Here is an 18,324-nt window from a genome sequence, read left to right on the forward strand (position 1 = left end):
ATGTTATTAGTATTAGACTCTTCAGTGTATGAGCGTTTTCTGCACAATGGAGGTTGGGGTCCAGGGTAATTTATGGTCAAAGTTCATTACCTTCTCTGAGCCCCCATCCTCTCCAGTAGCCTTGAAATACTCTCTGGCCTCTCTCTTCAGGCTGTGTCTCACTGATGCCTTGGAATTTTATACCCTAAGTGACTGGTAGTAAACCAGTTTTCTGCTTGAGCTCGATTTACCCACTTCGCTTGGAAAAGTGGTTGGCTGACGCATCTCATGGTTGGGTTAAGAGGGCACAGACACATTCTGGCTCTGCAGCCTCACTTGGTCTATTTGTGGGCCGCTATCGCAGACGGTTGGTCCTAACAGCGCAGAGCTATTCCGGTTCTCCAACTATCTATTGATTACAGTTAAGTGCTAGTGACAGGGCAGGGAGGAATGTCCATTGGGACAACTCTCTCAAACCATCAACCCCCCTCACACACAAACACACACAGACTGCCAAGCAACTGACCCCAACACCACTTTACCATTGACTGTCCTTCAGCACCGACCCTTCATTCACTGCCCCAGAACCAACCCCCCACTCATCTTTCCAAAGCCCCATGCACTCACACTATCCAATTCATATATGGAAATAGCTTAAGTGTACCTTGTTGAGGGTGTCATTTAAAAATAACTGCATTAATTGGTGGTGACTTCGAATAGCCTTGCTCATGGTCTGGCAAGAATAGAAATTGAGCTTTTCCAATCTGATCATCCTTTCAGCTAGAGTTTACAGACCTTACATCCTGTCAGTTAACACTTATGGCCATTTATCACTTACTTCAGATTTCTTCTTGTATTAAAAAACTTTACCTCACCCATTGAGTGATGAACTACTAGACCAGGGGTGGAAGAAAACATACAAACTTCCAAACATGCGAGCCCATTCAATCGGGTCCCCGTAGGTTTGAGTTAAAAATATATATAATTTGAGTTAAAAAACACTGAAGGCCACTTTTCAATGTCTTAAACTAGATAGAAAGTATGTTGAAATTATAATTGACCTACACATTTTAAATGACTGCCCTTTTTCTGGCCCGCAAATTGCTTTTTACAAACAAATCGGTCCGAAAAAAATATATGCGGCTCTCCACTCAATTTTTTTAATCACGATGTGGCACTCAAGACAAAGTTATTTGCCACCCCTGTACTAGATTCTAGGTGGGTTGGTGTCCCAATCATCCAAGAGGCCACAATCCACATCCACAAAATGGCCAGCCATTCATGAGATACAGTGAGCTCCAAAAGTATTGGGACAGTGACATTGTTTTTTTTGTTTTGGCTCTGTACTCCAGCACTTTGGATTTGAAATTATACGATGACTATGATGTTAAAGTGCAGACTGTCAGCTTTAATTTGAGGGTATTTTAATCTATATCAGGTGAACCGTTTAGAGATAGTCCTCTATCTATCTCTATGTAGCAGCAAGATCAGTGAGCCAGATAGGAAGAGGCAATCTTTGCACTGCAGCAGCACAGTAGTTCAGTTTGTCCTTTCAGGTTCCCCGTTGCGTCCATTTCATTGGCTATTCAGACTTGAAAATGATTGGGTAAGACTTTATTCAATGGCGCTGGCCGTGGCGAATATGGAGCTAGTTAGCTAGATCACACTAACAGTATCCTGCAAAGAAGTAAACATTAGCTTATTGTTTATTGCTAGTTTCAAAGTAACAGTAACAAAGTTGGTCCTCAGACATCCCAGTACAGTAAGATACCATAACTGGCTATTTCTTTTTACCTCGCAGTTGTTGTTAGCAAGTTGACTAGCTAGTTACCTATTGACAAGTAAACTTTACAACCCATTTTTTAATTGTTGATAAATCTAGCTTCAACTAACTAGCTAATATTTTAATAATTATTACAATGTTGCCTTTGGCACTAGATAGTATAGCATTGCAAACGTTAGCAAGCTAGCTAACTAACTGATAAAGGTGTCTTGTATTTTTATTCTGCATTGTATAGGAAAGGGGTGTATTCGTTAATATTATGATAACTAACCCATTTCATCTGCGTATATGCGGAAGTGTATGGTGAACGAGTTTACCTGGGGTGTATTCATTAGTCGAATTCCGCTGCAAAACGTTTCGTCTGTTGTAAAACATTTTGGATACTGCCGGCCTGGTCTTGTCTATTATAGATTATTCCCAAGCTCACTCAGGCACTGTCATTGACAAATTTAGCTTTTTCTTCACTGACAAGTGCAGCAAAACTGACTGCCCCTTATTCCCTTGTTAATACTTCTGTGTTCTATTTTCAGCCCACAGAAATGCCTGCCTTCCGTCAAGTGGGGGAGAAGCAGCTCCCCAACCCTGTTCTGTGTATGGCATGGTCTCCAAAGAGGGATCTCATTGCCCTCGCGAACACTGCTGGCGAGGTAGGGAAAGAAACACACCCACATACAGTGGGGAGAACAAGTATTTGATACACTGCCGATTTTGCAGGTTTCCCTACTTACAAAGCATGTAGAGGTCTGTAATTTTTATCATAGGTACACTTCAACTGTGAGAGACGGAATCTAAAACAAAAATCCAGAAAATCACATTGTATGATTTTTAAGTAATTAATTAGCATTTTATTGCATGACATAAGTATTTGATACATCAGAAAAGCAGAACTTAATATTTGGTACAGAAACCTTTGTTTGCAGTTACAGAGATCATACGTTTCTTGTAGGTCTTGACCAGGTTTGCACACACTGCAGCAGGGATTTTGGCCCACTCCTCCATACAGACCTTCTCCAGATCCTTCAGGTTTCGTGGCTGTCGCTGGGCAATACGGACTTTCAGCTCCCTCCAAAGATTTTCTATTGGGTTCAGGTCTGGAGACTGGCTAGGCCACTCCAGGACCTTGAGATGCTTCTTACGGAGCCACTCCTTAGTTGCCCTGGCTGTGTGTTTCGGGTCGTTGTCATGCTGGAAGACCCAGCCACGACCCATCTTCAATGCTCTTACTGAGGGAAGGAGGTTGTTGGCCAAGATCTCGCGATACATGGCCCCATCCATCCTCCCCTCAATAAGGTGCAGTCGTCCTGTCCCCTTTGCAGAAAAGCATCCCCAAAGAATGATGTTTCCACCTCCATGCTTCACGGTTGGGATGGTGTTCTTGGGGTTGTACTCATCCTTCTTCTTCCTCCAAACACGGCGAGTGGAGTTTAGACCAAAAAGCTCTATTTTTGTCTCATCAGACCACATGACCTTCTCCCATTCCTCTGGATCATCCAGATGGTCATTGGCAAACTTCAGATGGGCCTGGACATGCGCTGGCTTGAGCAGGGGGACCTTGCGTGTGCTGCAGGATTTTAATCCATGACGGCGTAGTGTGTTACTAATGGTTTTCTTTGAGACTGTGGTCCCAGCTTTCTTCAGGTCATTGACCAGGTCCTGCCGTGTAGTTCTGGGCTGATCCCTCACCTTCCTCATGATCATTGATGCCCCACGAGGTGAGATCTTGCATGGAGCCCCAGACCGAGGGTGATTGACTGTCATCTTGAACTTCTTCCATTTTCTAATAATTGCGCCAACAGTTGTTGCCTTCTCACCAAGCTGCTTGCCTATTGTCCTGTAGCCCATCCCAGCCTTGTGCAGGTCTACAATTGTATCCCTGATGTCCTTACACAGCTCTCTGGTCTTGGCCATTGTGGAGAGGTTGGAGTCTGTTTGATTGAGTGTGTGGACAGGTGTCTTTTATACAGGTAACGAGTTCAAACAGGTGCAGTTAATACAGGTAATGAGTGGAGAACAGGAGGGCTTCTTAAAGAAAAACTAACAGGTCTGTGAGAGCCGGAATTCTTACTGGTTGGTAGGTGATCAAATACTTATGTCATGCAATAAAATGCAAATTAATTACTTAAAAATCATACAATGTGATTTTCTGGATTTTTGTTTTAGATTCCGTCTCTCAAAGTTGAAGTGTACCTATGATAAAAATTACAGACCTCTACATGCTTTGTAAGTAGGAAAACCTGCAAAATCGGCAGTGTATCAAATACTTGTTCTCCCCACTGTATGTTTCATACCCAGATTAATGCCAGATCACATTTGCTTATATTGGGAGTAATTTCATTCATCTGTGTGTCAATCGATGTTTGTGTTGTAGCTGCTACTGCATCGCCTTGCCAATTTCCAGCGTGTTTGGAGCTTGCCACCCAATGAGAATACGGGAAAGGAGATCACTGCGCTTGCTTGGAGACCTGATGGCAAAAGTAAGAGATGGCAAGAGATGGACCTGATTATCTTAAATTACTAATCACATTGGAAGCCTTGCATAGTTACGTTACTTTACCACTGTTGCAGCAATAAACCATACACTCAACACAACATTATTTACTACATTTACATTTACATTTTTAGCAGACGCTCTTATCCAGAGCGACTTACAGTTAGTGCGTGCATACATTATTTATTTTTCATACTGGCCCCCCGTGGGAACTACAGTGTGTCAGCCTCTGCATTTGTTTCACTGCCTATCTAATGTGTGTCCTCTGTGCTGTGTTCAGTCCTGGCCTTTAGCCTTGGGGACACTAAGCTGGTGGTGCTATGTGATGCAGAGAAGGCAGAGATCCTTCACCTGTTTTCAGTGGAGAACCCTGTGTCCTGCATGCACTGGATGGAGGTGCTGGAGGAGAGCAGGTCTGCAGGGGGGAGGAGTGGTTACACTAGACTTCTATTTAAGTGTGTGTGAACGGTGTACTCAAATATTAACCTCCTGTCTTTTAGCGTCCTCAACTCATTCTACACCTCTGAAGACGAGTCCAACCTTTTTCTTCCCAAGTTGCCAACTCTTCCCAAGAGGTAAACATGTCTGTATAATGTCACTGACAACACATCAATCATTTGACATTTATTCAAGTAAAATACATTTTGGAAAACTTGGTTCTTGGTTCTTGTGTTGACACAAACAGTACAGCATGTTTCTTGTTTTGTGCCATCTGCCCCCTACTAAAGGAATGTTTTGTTTCTTCTCAGCTACAGTACTACATCAAAGATATTCAGGTATGTTTATATATCTTCAGCGACAGTGATTCATTTAAATGATATTTCAGACAATCTGTCTGCATTAGAATACATGTTTTTTCATAACCAACTCACTGTCTCGTAGTGAGGAGAAGTCAGACGAGATCCTGAACCTGTTAGGAGAAGTGAGGTGTGTGCTGAAAGTTTCACATGCTTTATTATTGAACATTTTGTTAAAGCACAATCTCATTTACACATACAAATACTTACACATCCGTCAATTGTCTGCAGACTAAACATCCTGGTTCTTGGTGGAGGTTCCGGCTTTGTGGAGCTGTATGCCTATGGGATGTATAAGATCGCCACTTTACCAGGGGTAAGATTGCACTCACACACTTATGCACTGGTTCACTCACCCACTCTCTGCAGTGACTATGATGTAACCAACAGATTATCTTCGTCAGGTTCCTGGGACATGTCGCAGCCTGTGTCTGTCCAGTGACCTGAAGTCCTTGTCTATCATCACAGAGATCAGGTCAGCTGACAACGACCCAGAGATCTGCTACATCCAGGTAATCAGTTATGCCCACATTTAAGTGAAATGAAGCATGTTTCTGACCCATCATGTCATCTTCTATGTTCTTCACTTATTTGAGGTCTTTCTCTGTGTATGTTTTTTGTCTCCTCCAGCTCGACACAGGGCTGCTGTCCGAATGTCTCCCTGAGGTCACCAGGATGGCACGCAAGTTCACCCACATCTCCACTCTGCTGCAGGTCAGTGCCCTCCTTATGTAACTAATATGACTAGAAGTCTCCTCATAGTTCATATTTCCATGGAGGTATTTGAGGGCATTCATCAGACTAGTCTGGCTATTGGTCTTTCTTTCTCTCTCCAACTTATTCTGTCTCTCTCTGTATCTTTCCTTCAGTACCTGCGTCTCTCTCTCACCTGTATGTGTGAGGCTTGGGAGGATATCCTCATGCAGATGGACCTTCGGCTCACTAAGTTCGTTCAGGTCAGTGGTCACTGTTTAGGGCCCGGTTTCCCAAAAGCATCTTAAGGCTAAGTTCATCGTTAGAACCTTCGTAGGAGCATCGATAAATCTCCGAGCTGTTTCCCAAAACCATCGATATTAAAGTTGCGCATGTAAATGAACGGCTACCTCAGACCACTCGTAGAATAGCTAAATGCGTTGTTAGATATTTTTTGGCGCTTCCGCGTCACTTTATACAGACGAGATCTCCTCTAAATACAAAATCAAGATGTTTATCGCCAATAACTTCAGAATGAATGTGAACACAAATACAAAGGTGCCAATGTTTTTGCAATTGTTACAAACAAGCGAAGCATATAAAGATGTTTCAAATGAAAACCGAGATGACTGAATTAAAAGATACATACAGTATAGGCTATAGAGAACAAGTATTTGATACACTGCCGATTTTGCAGGTTTTCCTACTTACAAAGCATGTAGAGGTCTGTAATTTTTATCATAGGTACACTTCAACTGTGAGAGACGGAAAATCACATTGTATGATTTTTAAGTAATTGATTTGCATTTTATTGCATGACATAAGTATTTGATACATCAGAAAAGCAGAACTTAATATTTGGTACAGAAACCTTTGTTTGCAATTACAGAGATCATACGTTTCCTGTAGGTCTTGACCAGGTTTGCACACACTGCAGCAGGGATTTTGGCCCAGTCCTCCATACAGACCTTCTCCAGATCCTTCAGGTTTCGGGGCTGTCGCTGGGCAATACGGGCTTTCAGCTCCCTCCAAAGAGTTTCTATTGGGTTCAGGTCTGGAGACTGGCTAGGCCACTCCAGGACCTTGAGATGCTTCTTACGGAGCCACTCCTTAGTTGCCCTGGCTGTGTGTTTGGGGTCGTTGTCATGCTGGAAGACCCAGCCACGACCCATCTTCAATGCTCTTACTGAGGGAAGGAGGTTGTTGGCCAAGATCTCGCGATACATGGCCCCATCCATCCTCCCCTCAATACGGTGCAGTCGTCCTGTCCCCTTTGCAGAAAAGCATCCCAAAATAATGATGTTTCCACCTCCATGCTTCACGGTTGGGATGGTGTTCTTGGGGTTGTACTCATCCTTCTTCTTCCTCCAAACACGGCGAGTGGAGTTTAGACCAAAAAGCTCAATTTTTGTCTCATCAGACCACATGACCTTCTCCCATTCCTCCTCTGGATCATCCAGATGGTCATTGGCAAACTTCAGAAGGGCCTGGACATGCGCTGGCTTGAGCAGGGGGACCTTGCGTGCGCTGCAGGATTTTAATCCATGACGGCGTAGTGTGTTACTAATGGTTTTCTTTGAGACTGTAGTCCCAGCTCTCTTCAGGTCATTGACCAGGTCCTGCCGTGTAGTTCTGGGCTGATCCCTCACCTTCCTCATGATCATTGATGCCCCACGAGGTGAGATCTTGCATGGAGCCCCAGACCGAGGGTGATTGACCGTCATCTTGAACTTCTTCCATTTTTGTTTTAGATTCCGTCTCTCAAAGTTGAAATGTACCTATGATAAAAATTACAGACCTCTACATGCTTTGTAAGTAGGAAAACCTGCAAAATCGGCAGTGTATCAAATACTTGTTCTCCGCACTGTATGTCAATGATATAGAAATACATTTCATGTTCATTCAATTGAGTTCTATTTTGCTAATTGTAGGCTACTGTCTGTAATTTTTGCCTCAATATATTTCATGATGTGTAACGTGCGCACTGATGTGCCAAAGATTTAGTGCATTATTATAGGGTAAACATTAGAATAAGCCTCCTCAATATTTGTAGCCATAGGTGTTAATCTCTCATAGGAGCTGATCCGTCGTCAGTATTGTGGAATCATTCTAATGTTAAGGTAATATTTGAAAGGGAGCGCTGAACGCTGATCCCAGAGCAGCGCAGCCTTTCTTTCGATCCTATCAGTATCGACACATGCCTCAACGACGCACTTAGCGAAGGTTCTCTCTGCGTGGTCTTTTTGGAAACGCATTACATCTTCGGCCGTTGTAGGAAAGATGCATCATTAAAACACTCGTAAGCCTAAGTTCTATCAGGAAACCGGGCCCCGTTCAGTCTGCCTCCAGCCCATTTTCCAATAATGACAGCACACCTAAAAGACTTGATCTGAACCAATTCCTGTTTTTAGGAGAAGAACACCAGCACACAAGTCCAGGATGAGTTTCTGGAGCTTCTACTATGGGGACAGTCGAGGTGAGAAAAGTGTTACTGTGATCCAATGACACTTGTACGCTACCATGTCCTCCACAGAACGTGCTTTCTAATAAGTAATAGAGTATGTAGTTGTGAGCACTAATGTAGCACTAATGTAGTTGTGAGCACTTCCTTGGTGTCCACATCACCAACGAACTATCATGGTCCAAACACACCAAGACAGTCGTGAAGAGGGCACGACAAAGCCTATTCCCCCTCAGGAGACTAAAAAGATTTGGCATGGGTCCTCAGATCCTCAAAAAATTCTACAGCTGCACCATCGAGAGCATCCTGACTGGTTGCATCACCGCCTGGTATGGCAACTGCTTGGCCTCTGACCGCAAGGCACTACAGAGGGTAGTGCGTACGGCCCAGTACATCACTGGGGCAAAGCTCCCTGCCATCCAGGACCTCTATACCAGGCGGTGTCAGAGGAAGGCCCTCAAAATTGTCAAAGACTCCAGTCACCCTAGTCATAGACTGTTCTCTCTGCTACCGCACGGCAAGCGGTACCGGAGTGCCAAGTCTAGGTCCAAAAGACTTCTCAACAGCTTCTACCCCCAAGCCATAAGACTCCTGAACAGCTAATCATGGCTACCCGGACTATTTGCACTGCCCCCCCACCCCATCCTTTTTACGCTGCTGCTACTCTGTTAAGTATTTATGCATAGTCACTTTAACTCTACCCACATGTACATATTACCTCAACTAGCCGGTGCCCCCGCACATTGACTATGCAACGGTACCCCCCTGTATATATAGCCTCCCTACTGTCACTTTATTCTATTGTATATATAGCCTCCCTACTGTCACTTTATTTTTTACTTCTGCTCTTTTTTTTCTCAACACTTTTTTGTTGTTGTTTTATTCTTACTTTTTTTGTTTAAAATAAATGCACTGTTGGTTAAGGGCTGTAAGTAAGCATTTCACTGTAATGTCTGCACCTGTTGTATTCGGCGCATGTGACCAATAAAATTTGATTTGATTTGATTTGATTTAATGCAAAAAGATGTTCAACAGGCCTTTCATTTGTGATGTAGTGCTTCAAAGGGTCCTGTAGGTGGCACTACAGGACATAAACCTAATCTGACATGGAAAAAACTGATTTTGAGATGTCAAAAGTCTTTAACCGAATTCTCTATTTTTAACCAGCCCTGAACTACAGGCTCTCCTCATGAATCAGCTGACCGTCAAGGTGAGCTGAATAATAAAGTTGTTCAAAGATTGAGTATGATTGTGGGTGGTCATTTTGTAGCATTGTAAGAGTGATGTGATTTTTTTGTGTTTCATAGGGGCTGAAGAAGCTGGGCCAGTCTATAGAAACCTCTTACTCCAGCATTCAGAAGCTGGTGATCAGCCACCTGCAGAGGTAGCAACTCAACTGACATGAATAATTATCTCTTCTCTTATCGTGACCCATAATGCCCTTTTTCGGGACCATACAATGCAAATGTCAAGAAATTGCATCTTGATTGTGATACCAATCCCCTCTTTTCCTCTCCTCTCTCCAGTGGTTCAGAGGCTCTGTTGTACCACCTCAGTGAGGTGAAGGGGATGTCTCTATGGAAACAGAAGTTCCAGCCTCTAGGCCTGGACTCAGCAGCTATAGAAGGTATAGTGCTTAGATCATGCAATTAATTAATTAGTCTGTGATGAGATCAGGGCTTGACTGCTCGCAGCATTTTACCTCAAATTAAAGTTATGTGAATATTTCTGTTTTGTTATAGATGCCATTACAGCTGTGGGTTCATTCACTTTGAAAGCCAACGAACTTCTACAGTGAGTTTGCATGCTTATTGATATGCTATTAGATTAGTATTTTGTTATTTTAATATCACATTTTCAACCCTGGTGTTTGTTAAACCTCTCCCCCTCATGTCATTTCTCACTGTCTGTCTCTTACTCAGAGTGATTGACAAGAGCATGAAGAACTTCAAAGCCTTTTTCCGGTGGCTGTATGTAGGTAAGACCTCACCTTTTTTGGGAGCTTGAGATATAGCACCTTTTAGCGACTGATGGAACATTTGGTATATTTAAAATATCATTGATTATTAAATGCAAGTGTTTTAATACATTTTTATTTTCCTGCAGCTATGCTAAGGATGTCAGAGGACCACGTCCCTCCAGAACTCAATAAGGTGAGATTCAGGTTGTGAACGTGAGACAGAGGAAGAGTTGATGAAAGTAGTGTGATAAACTGTTCCATATGTAAACCGTTGGTATAATGTCAATCTATCCCATTGACCTCAGATGACCCAGAAGGACATTGCCTTTGTGGCAGACTTCCTGTCTGAGCACTTCAGTGAGGTAAGATTTATTGGATAAATAGAATAGCACTTAATTTCCACAGCTTTTCACAAACTAGCCAATTACATGCCCTCTCCTCTGCTCTGACAGAACGAAGAGCTGTTTGACCGGAAAGGGAAGTACTTTAATGTGGAGCGGGTCGGTCAGGTGAGGGACAAGTGTAGTCTGACTGTGTGTATTTTAGTGTGTGTGTGTGATCAGTGTACAATGACACACTTTTTGTCCTTTCTTTGCAGTACCTGAAGGATGAGGATGAGGATCTAGTGTCTCCGCCCAACACCAAGGGGAACCAATGGCTGAAGTTTCTGCAGGAGAGCACACACTTGAAAGGTGAATTATAACCTTTATCTCAGAAGAGACAACTATGCAGGAAGTGTGTGGTTATTATCATTCTAATTAGATTTGTTTATTTAAAAAAATCACCTTTATTTAACCAGGTAGGCCAGTTGAGAACAAGTTCTCATTTACAACTGCGACCTGGCCAAGATAAAGCAAAGCAGTGCGATTAAAAACAACAACAACACAGTTACATATGGGATAAACAAAATCGTACAGTCAATAACACAATAGAAAATCTATATACAGTGTGTGCAAATGTAGTAAGTTATGGAGGTAAGGCAATAAATAGGCCATAGTGCAAAATAATTACAATTTAGTATTAACACTGGAGTGATAGATGTGCAAAATATGATGTGCAAATAGAGATACTGGGGTGAAAATGAGCAAAATAAATAACAATATGGGGATGAGGTAGTTGGGTGGGCTAATTTCAGATGGGGCTGTGTACAGGTGCAGTGATCGGTAAGGTGCTCTGACAACTGATGCTTAAAATTAGTGAGGGAGATAAGAGTCTCCAGCTTCAGAGATTTTTGCAGTTCGTTCCAGTCATTGGCAGCAGAGAACTGGAAGGAATGGCAGCCAAAGGAAGTGTTGGCTTTGGGGATGACCAGTGAGATATACCTGCTGGAGCGCAGACTATGGGTGGGTGTTGCTATGGTGACCAATGAGCTAAGATAAAGCAGGGATTTGCCTAGCAGGGATTTATAGATGGCCTGGAGCCAGTGGGTTTGGCGACGAATATGTAGTGAGGGCCAGCCAACAAGAGTACAGGTCACAGTGGTGGGTAGTATATGGGGCTTTGGTGACAAAATGGATGGCACTGTGATAGACTATATCCAATTTGCTGAGTAGAGTGTTGGAGGCTATTTTGTAAATGACATCGCCGAAGTCAAGGATCGGTAGGATAGTCAGATTTACGAGGGCATGTTTGGCAGCATGAGTGAAGGAGGCTTTGTTGCGAAATAAAGAAGCCGATTCTAGATTGAACTTTGGATTGGAGATGCTTAATGTGAGTCTGGAAGGAGAGTTTACGGTCTAACCAGACACCTAGGTATTTGTAGTTGTCCACATATTCTAAGTCAGACCCGCCGAGAGTAGTGATTCTAGTCGGGCGGGCGGGTGCAGGCAACGTTCGATTGAAGAGCATGCATTTAGTTTTACTAGCATTTAAGAGCAATTGGAGGCTACGGAAGGAGTGTTGTATGGCATTGAAGCTCGTTTGGAGGTTTGTTAACACAGTGTCCAATGAAGGGCCAGATGTGTCGTCTGCGTAGAGGTGGATCTGAGAGTCACCAGCAGCAAGAGCGACATCATTGATATACACAGAGAATAGAGTCGGCCCGAGAATTGAACCCTGTGGCACCCCCATAGAGACTGCCAGAGGTCCAGACAACAGGCCCTCCGATTTGACACATTGAACTCTATCTGAGAAGTAGTTGGTGAACCAGGCGAGACAGTCATTTGAGAAACCAAGGCTATTTAGTCTGCCAATAAGAATGCGGTGATTGACAGAGTCGAAAGCCTTGGCCAGGTCGATGAAGACGGCTGCACAGTACTGTCTTTTATCGATCACTGTTACTATATCGTTTAGGACCTTGAGCGTGGCTGAGGTGCACCCATGACCAGCTCGGAAACCAGATTGCATAGCGGAGAAGGTACGGTGGGATTCGAAATGGTCGGTGATCTGTTTGTTAACTTGGCTTTCACATACTTTCGAAAAGCAGGGCAGGGTGGATATAGGTCTGTAACAGTTTGGATCTAGAGTGTCACCCCCTTTTGAAGAGGGGGATGACCGCGGCAGCTTTCCAATCTCTGGGGATCTCAGACGATACGAAAGAGAGGTTGAACAGGCTAGTAATAGGGGTTGCGACAATTTTTTTTCCGAAAGATTGTCTAGCCCAGCTGATTTGTAGGGGTCCAGATTTTGCAGCTCTTTGAGAACATCAGCTATCTGAATTTGGGTGAAGGAGAAGGGGGGAGGGGCATGGGCAAGTTGCAGAGCTGGTGGCCAGGGTAGGGGTAGCCAGGTGGAAAGCATGGCCAGCCGTAGCAAAATGCTTGTTGAAATTCTCGATTATCGTAGATTTATCGGTGGTGACAGTTTTTCCTAGCCTCAGTGCAGTGGGCAGCTGGGAGGAGGTGCTCTTATTCTCCATGGACTTTACAGTGTCCCAAAACTTTTTGGAGTTAGTGCTACAGGATGCAAATTTCTGTTTGAAAAAGCTAGCCTTTGCTTTCCTAACTGATATTGGTTCCTGACTTCCCTGAAAAGTTGCATATCGCGGGGGCTGTTCGATGCTAATGCAGTACGCCACAGGATGTTTTTGTGCTGGTCAAGGGCAGTCAAGTCTGGGGTGAACCAGGGGCTATATCTGTTCTTTTTGAATGGGGCATGCTTATTTAAGATGGAGAGGAAAGCACTTTTAAAGAACAACCAGGTATCCTCTACTGACGGAATGAGGTCAATATCCATCCAGGATACCCGGGCCAGGTCAATTAGAAAAGCCTGCTCGCTGAAGTGTTTTAGGGAGTGTTTGACAGTGATGAGGGGTGGTCGTTTGACCACGGACCCATTACGGACGCAGGCAATGAGGCAGTGATCGCTGAGATCCTGGTTGAAGATGGAGGAAGATTGGTTTGGCATTGTTTTTCTCAATTGTTGTGACTGATTGCCTTACTGAACTGACATTGTACCTAATTGATTGGTTTATCCAGAGAGCCCGCTCCTCTTCCCTTCGTACCCTCAGAAGTCCCTACACTTTGTGAAGAGGATGATGGAGGGGGTGATTGAGTTGTGTCTACAGAAACCTGCTGTAAGTCTAAAACACAAACACACACACACACACACACACACACACACACACACAATGAAACCCATATTCATTTGCCTTTAGAACTGAAGTGTAGACCACTTAATTTGGTCCCTGGAATAAGAAGCACTTTGCCAAAGTTTTTCTTACAAATAAGAAAGTAATTTGGCCCACACTGCTGTGTGAAACTTGGCTCAGAATCTGCTGAGTCATGCATTCATAAGACTGCCAGAAGTTCCAGGAAGCTATAAATCTAACTCTCCACAACAGAGTTTTCATCTTGCAGTATATCTCTCTCTCCCTCCTCCTTCTCACACACTAGTTTAGTTACCTTGTCCATCACTTCTCTATCCTCCTTCTCAACTTTTGTTTTGTTTTCCGGTGGTAATAGGATTTCACTGCAGTAACAAGCCACACATCGCCACCACAGGAGGTTGTTGGGACCTTAATTGGGGAGAAAGGGCTTGTGGTAATGACTGAAGCAGAATTAGTTGAATGGTATCAAACACATGGTTTCCATGGTTTCCAGGTGTTTGATGCCATTCCATTTGTTCCGTTCCGTCTGTTTATTATGAGCCGTTCTCCCTTCAGCAGCCTCCTGTGATCGCCACATACAGTGGGGAAAAAAAGTATTTAGTCAGCCACCAATTGTGCAAGTTCTCCCACTTAAAAATATGAGAGGCCTGTAATTTTCATCATAGGTACACGTCAACTATGACAGACAAAATTAGAAAATAAAATCCAGAAAATCACATAGTAGGATTTTTTATGAATTTATTTGCAAATTATGGTGGAAAATAAGTATTTGGTCAATAACAAAGGTTTCTCAATACTTTGTTATATACCCTTTGTTGGCAATGACACAGGTCAAATGTTTTCTGTAAGTCTTCACAAGGTTTTCACACACTGTTGCTGGTATTTTGGCCCATTCCTCCATGCAGATCTCTAGAGCAGTGATGTTTTGGGGCTGTCGCTGGGCAACACAGACGTTCAACTCCCTCCAAAGATGTTCTTTGGGGTTGAGATCTGGAGACTGGCTAGGCCACTCCAGGACCTTGAAATGCTTCTTACGAAGCCACTCCTTCGTTGCCTGGGCGGTGTGTTTGGGATCATTGTCATGCTGAAAGACCCAGCCACGTTTCATCTTCAATGCCCTTGCTGATGGAAGGAGGTTTTCACTCAAAATCTCACGATACATGGCCCCATTCATTCTTTCCTTTACACGGATCAGTCGTCCTGGTCCCTTTGCAGAAAAACAGCCCCAAAGCATGATGTTTCCACCCCCATGCTTCACAGTAGGTATGGTGTTCTTTGGATGCAACTCAGCATTCTTTGTCCTCCAAACACGACGAGTTGAGTTTTTACCAAAAAGTTCTATTTTGGTTTCATCTGACCATATGACATTCTCCCAATCCTCTTCTGGATCATCCAAATGCACTCTAGCAAACTTTAGACGGGCCTGGACATGTACTGGCTTAAGCAGGGGGACACGTCTGGCACTGCAGGATTTGAGTCCCTGGCGGCGTAGTGTGTTACTGATGGTAGGCTTTGTTACTTTGGTCCCAGCTCTCTGCAGGTCATTCACTAGGTCCCCCCGTGTGGTTCTGGGATTTTTGCTCACCGTTCATGTGATCATTTTGACCCCACGGGGTGAGATCTTGCGTGGAGCCCCAGATCGAGGGAGATTATCAGTGGTCTTGTATGTCTTCCATTTCCTAATAATTGCTCCCACAGTTGATTTCTTCAAACCAAGCTGCTTACCTATTGCAGATTCAGTCTTCCCAGCCTGGTGCAGGTCTACAATTTTGTTTCTGGTGTCCTTTGACAGCTCTTTGGTCTTGGCCATAGTGGAGTTTGGAGTGTGACTGTTTGAGGTTGTGGACAGGTGTCTTTTATAATGATAACAAGTTCAAACAGGTGCCATTAATACAGGTAACGAGTGGAGGACAGAGGAGCCTCTTACAGAAGAAGTTACAGGTCTGTGAGAGCCAGAAATCTTGCTTGTTTGTAGGTGACCAAATACTTATTTTCCACCATAATTTGCAAATAAATTCATTACAAATCCTACAATGTGATTTTCTGGATTTTTTTTCATAGTTGACGTGTACCTATGATGAAAATTACAGGCCTCTCTCATCTTTTTAAGTGGGAGAACTTGCACAATTGGTGGCTGACTAAATACTTTTTTCCCCCCCACTGTACCCAAGGAACACTGTTAGCATGTTACAGGTTCATGAAACGGTTATCTTTCTAATTCAATTAGTTTTCCATGACTAGATAGCAGTGTTGAGAGATTACATAAATCCAAAAGAAGTCATATGAATTTGAGTCATGACATGACACTAGTTGTGTTGATACTGATTTGTTCTCTGTTTGTAGGAGGTCATTGGAAGGTCTGTGAAACAGGCTGTTTGTTTACCTCTCTACACTGTGCCAGAGAGGTAAGGACATATTTATCTTCTCTTCACAATAACAGTTGTATTTAATCAATTGTGTTTATTAATTTGTGGTATGTTTATTTGTTTCATTTTATTGTTTCTGTCTTTGCAGCTCAGAAAACACTCCAAGGCTTTTTGAACTTCCATCATTGTAAGTAACAAAAAAACATATTGTCATTTTTCTCATATCACCAAAACACTCTCCTCATAATGGTAATGAAGATCATGTATATTACCAAGGTTATTATTATGTTAACATTGATGCACATTTTTTATTGCTGTCCAGGTACAATGATAAGAAGACCAATATGCACTATGGAGTGTTCTGCATGCCAGAGATTTCACCCTGCAAGCTTTACCTACTGCGGAAGTGTACTGACCCATGCAGGTACAATACAACACTGCACCCTATTTTAATCTGGTTCAATCCAGATTTGCTTTGTCGTTGATCCCCAAATAGCTCAATGTCTATGCTTTTTTTGTTTGTCTGACTGTTATATATTTTTATGTCTGTTGTCACAGGCCTGTTCCCAATGGTCTCATGGCGATAGATCTGAGTAAAGTTCTCTGTCACAGTAATGATGATGCTGCTGCTGGAGTCAGGTGAGTGCCTCTCTTGTCTTCCTCTCTTTGCTAGAATCCTAAAACTCAATTACTGCAACCTCTACTATACAGGCAAATTATGGGCTCATGTATTGCATATTACTTTGCTCTTATGATGATCTGCAATTGATTCCCTGTGCGTTTTTATTAGTGTTAATGATTGTTATAGAACCACGTTGTCTGTGTTTCAGTTCTGACTGTGTGTACAGTTGCCAGGATGCTCGTTTCTATGATGACGAGACATTGACAGTGGTGCTGCGAGCATCAGAAGAGGAAAACAGGGGGCGTGTCCTTGCCCAGCTCCCTCTTGGCTCTGCCCTCAGCTGTGAGCAGGAGTTCAACTGGGACCCCAGTCTTAGGTGTGTGTGATTGAAACACCTGTCTCCCTAACATGCAAACCTAGTCCTATATTCCTAAACCCAAGTAGTGACCTACTCGTAACTGTAACCTACAAGTCACCTCAAACCCTCAATTATGATCTACCTGATTACAAGCTGAAACTCAAGACTTGCACGTAAACACCAACTATAACCCTAACCTGTAATTCACCTGTTCTACACTAGAGATTTACTGTAGGTATTTGCTGTGTGTCTACTTTAGTTATCTCCACTGTACTAGTCACCATGGGTCACCTGTGGTATCTGTATTCTCAGATTGGACCAGCAGAGCGGCACCATCCCTGTCAAGGGGCTGGTGCTAGAGAACCAGTGGCGAGACTTGGAGAACATGAAGGCCCAGTTTGTGGCTGTGAATGGGATCCGGAAAGTGGCCTGTGTGGTAAGACAATGGAAAGGGTATTCCCTTACTAAGGTTTTATCTGGCTTCACTAAGCAGCGATGCACCTCAATGACCATGTATTGAACACCAAAACAGTTTGGCCTAACAGTGGTTCAGAATCTCTGTCTGAGGTCCCTCTGTCTTTTCCCTCTCTCAGCTGAGCTCCAACCTGCGGCACGTCCGTGTGTATGAGATGGACGTGGAAGATGAGGAGGATGAAGAGCGGCCTGAGTCGCAGAACGCCAGCTCTGACCAGGACGGCCTGGAGGAGATGCCAGCCATCCAGGGGGAGGCAGAGGGAGGAGAGACCGAGGGAGGGGTACAAAGTGCCAAGGAGCAACTGGAGTCTGGGGAAGCACTGGAGCTCTCATAGCAAAACCTTGGCCACGTTCAGTTGCCAAATGTTCTCGAACGTTGCAGATAGAAATGCCATGAATAGAGCTGATGTGATTCCTTATTCTACATGTCAGAGGCGTGTTTCTTCTACATAGGCAATTTCTATCTGAACGTTCTAAAACGTTGCGTCCTGCTGAACGCGCACCTTATCTAGGCTAGAATAACAACTCAACAACCCCCCACCCTGTACTTTTGCAGTAATCATAATCAATGCCATCATTGCAAAGCCGTCGTCCCCCTCCCAGCACTTTTATCTCTCACAAAGTAAGAAATAAATGTTTTGATAAGAAAACAGGCTTCTGGTTTATGTTTTGATGTGGTTGTTCCCTATGTCTGTAAGGCAAGTGTAGATTGGTCTCTAGATAGATAATGTAACATGGATCTGATCCTCACAGATAAGAGTCAAGAATTCTGTTTTGATCAACTAATGCTTCAGTC

At 43.5% G+C, this 18,324-nt stretch overlaps 1 protein-coding gene across 2 annotated transcripts; it reads left to right on the forward strand.

Annotated features, from left to right (window-relative positions):
- The first annotated feature begins 1,583 nt into the window (after window positions 1–1,583).
- anapc4 (anaphase promoting complex subunit 4) lies at window positions 1,584–18,171 on the forward strand. Of its 2 annotated transcripts, none has more exons than XM_084163489.1 (29): window positions 1,584–1,741; window positions 2,293–2,409; window positions 4,131–4,236; window positions 4,531–4,663; window positions 4,751–4,825; window positions 5,000–5,026; window positions 5,133–5,177; window positions 5,279–5,363; window positions 5,452–5,559; window positions 5,678–5,761; window positions 5,917–6,003; window positions 8,152–8,216; window positions 9,369–9,411; window positions 9,509–9,585; window positions 9,728–9,828; window positions 9,944–9,995; window positions 10,124–10,179; window positions 10,308–10,354; window positions 10,467–10,523; window positions 10,614–10,670; window positions 10,760–10,853; window positions 13,578–13,675; window positions 16,052–16,113; window positions 16,223–16,261; window positions 16,397–16,498; window positions 16,633–16,713; window positions 16,923–17,072; window positions 17,367–17,490; window positions 17,648–18,171. In XM_084163489.1, the coding sequence occupies exons 2-29, from the start codon at window positions 2,302–2,304 to the stop codon at window positions 17,861–17,863; spliced, it is 2,379 nt and encodes a 792-aa protein (XP_084019615.1). In that variant the 5' UTR covers window positions 1,584–1,741; window positions 2,293–2,301; the 3' UTR covers window positions 17,864–18,171. The 2 variants fall into 2 exon arrangements, with proteins under 2 accessions (XP_084019615.1, XP_084019614.1); XM_084163488.1 differs by having other exon boundaries at window positions 1,590–1,741; window positions 16,905–17,072.
- Window positions 18,172–18,324: the final 153 nt, after the last annotated feature.

Source organism: Coregonus lavaretus, assembly GCF_964263955.1.
Source record: "Coregonus lavaretus genome assembly, chromosome: 6".
NCBI classification, from domain to species: domain Eukaryota; kingdom Metazoa; phylum Chordata; class Actinopteri; order Salmoniformes; family Salmonidae; genus Coregonus; species Coregonus lavaretus.

Bases quoted from the DNA above. Each gene is read 5' to 3' on its own strand.
- anapc4 (XM_084163488.1), top strand. From the start codon at position 2,302: ATGCCTGCCTTCCGTCAAGTGGGGGAGAAGCAGCTCCCCAACCCTGTT. The intron at 9,996-10,123 runs GTGAGTTTGCAT...TCTCTTACTCAG, and splicing joins AAAGCCAACGAACTTCTACA to AGTGATTGACAAGAGCATGA. The intron at 13,676-16,051 runs GTAAGTCTAAAA...CTCTGTTTGTAG, and splicing joins TGTGTCTACAGAAACCTGCT to GAGGTCATTGGAAGGTCTGT.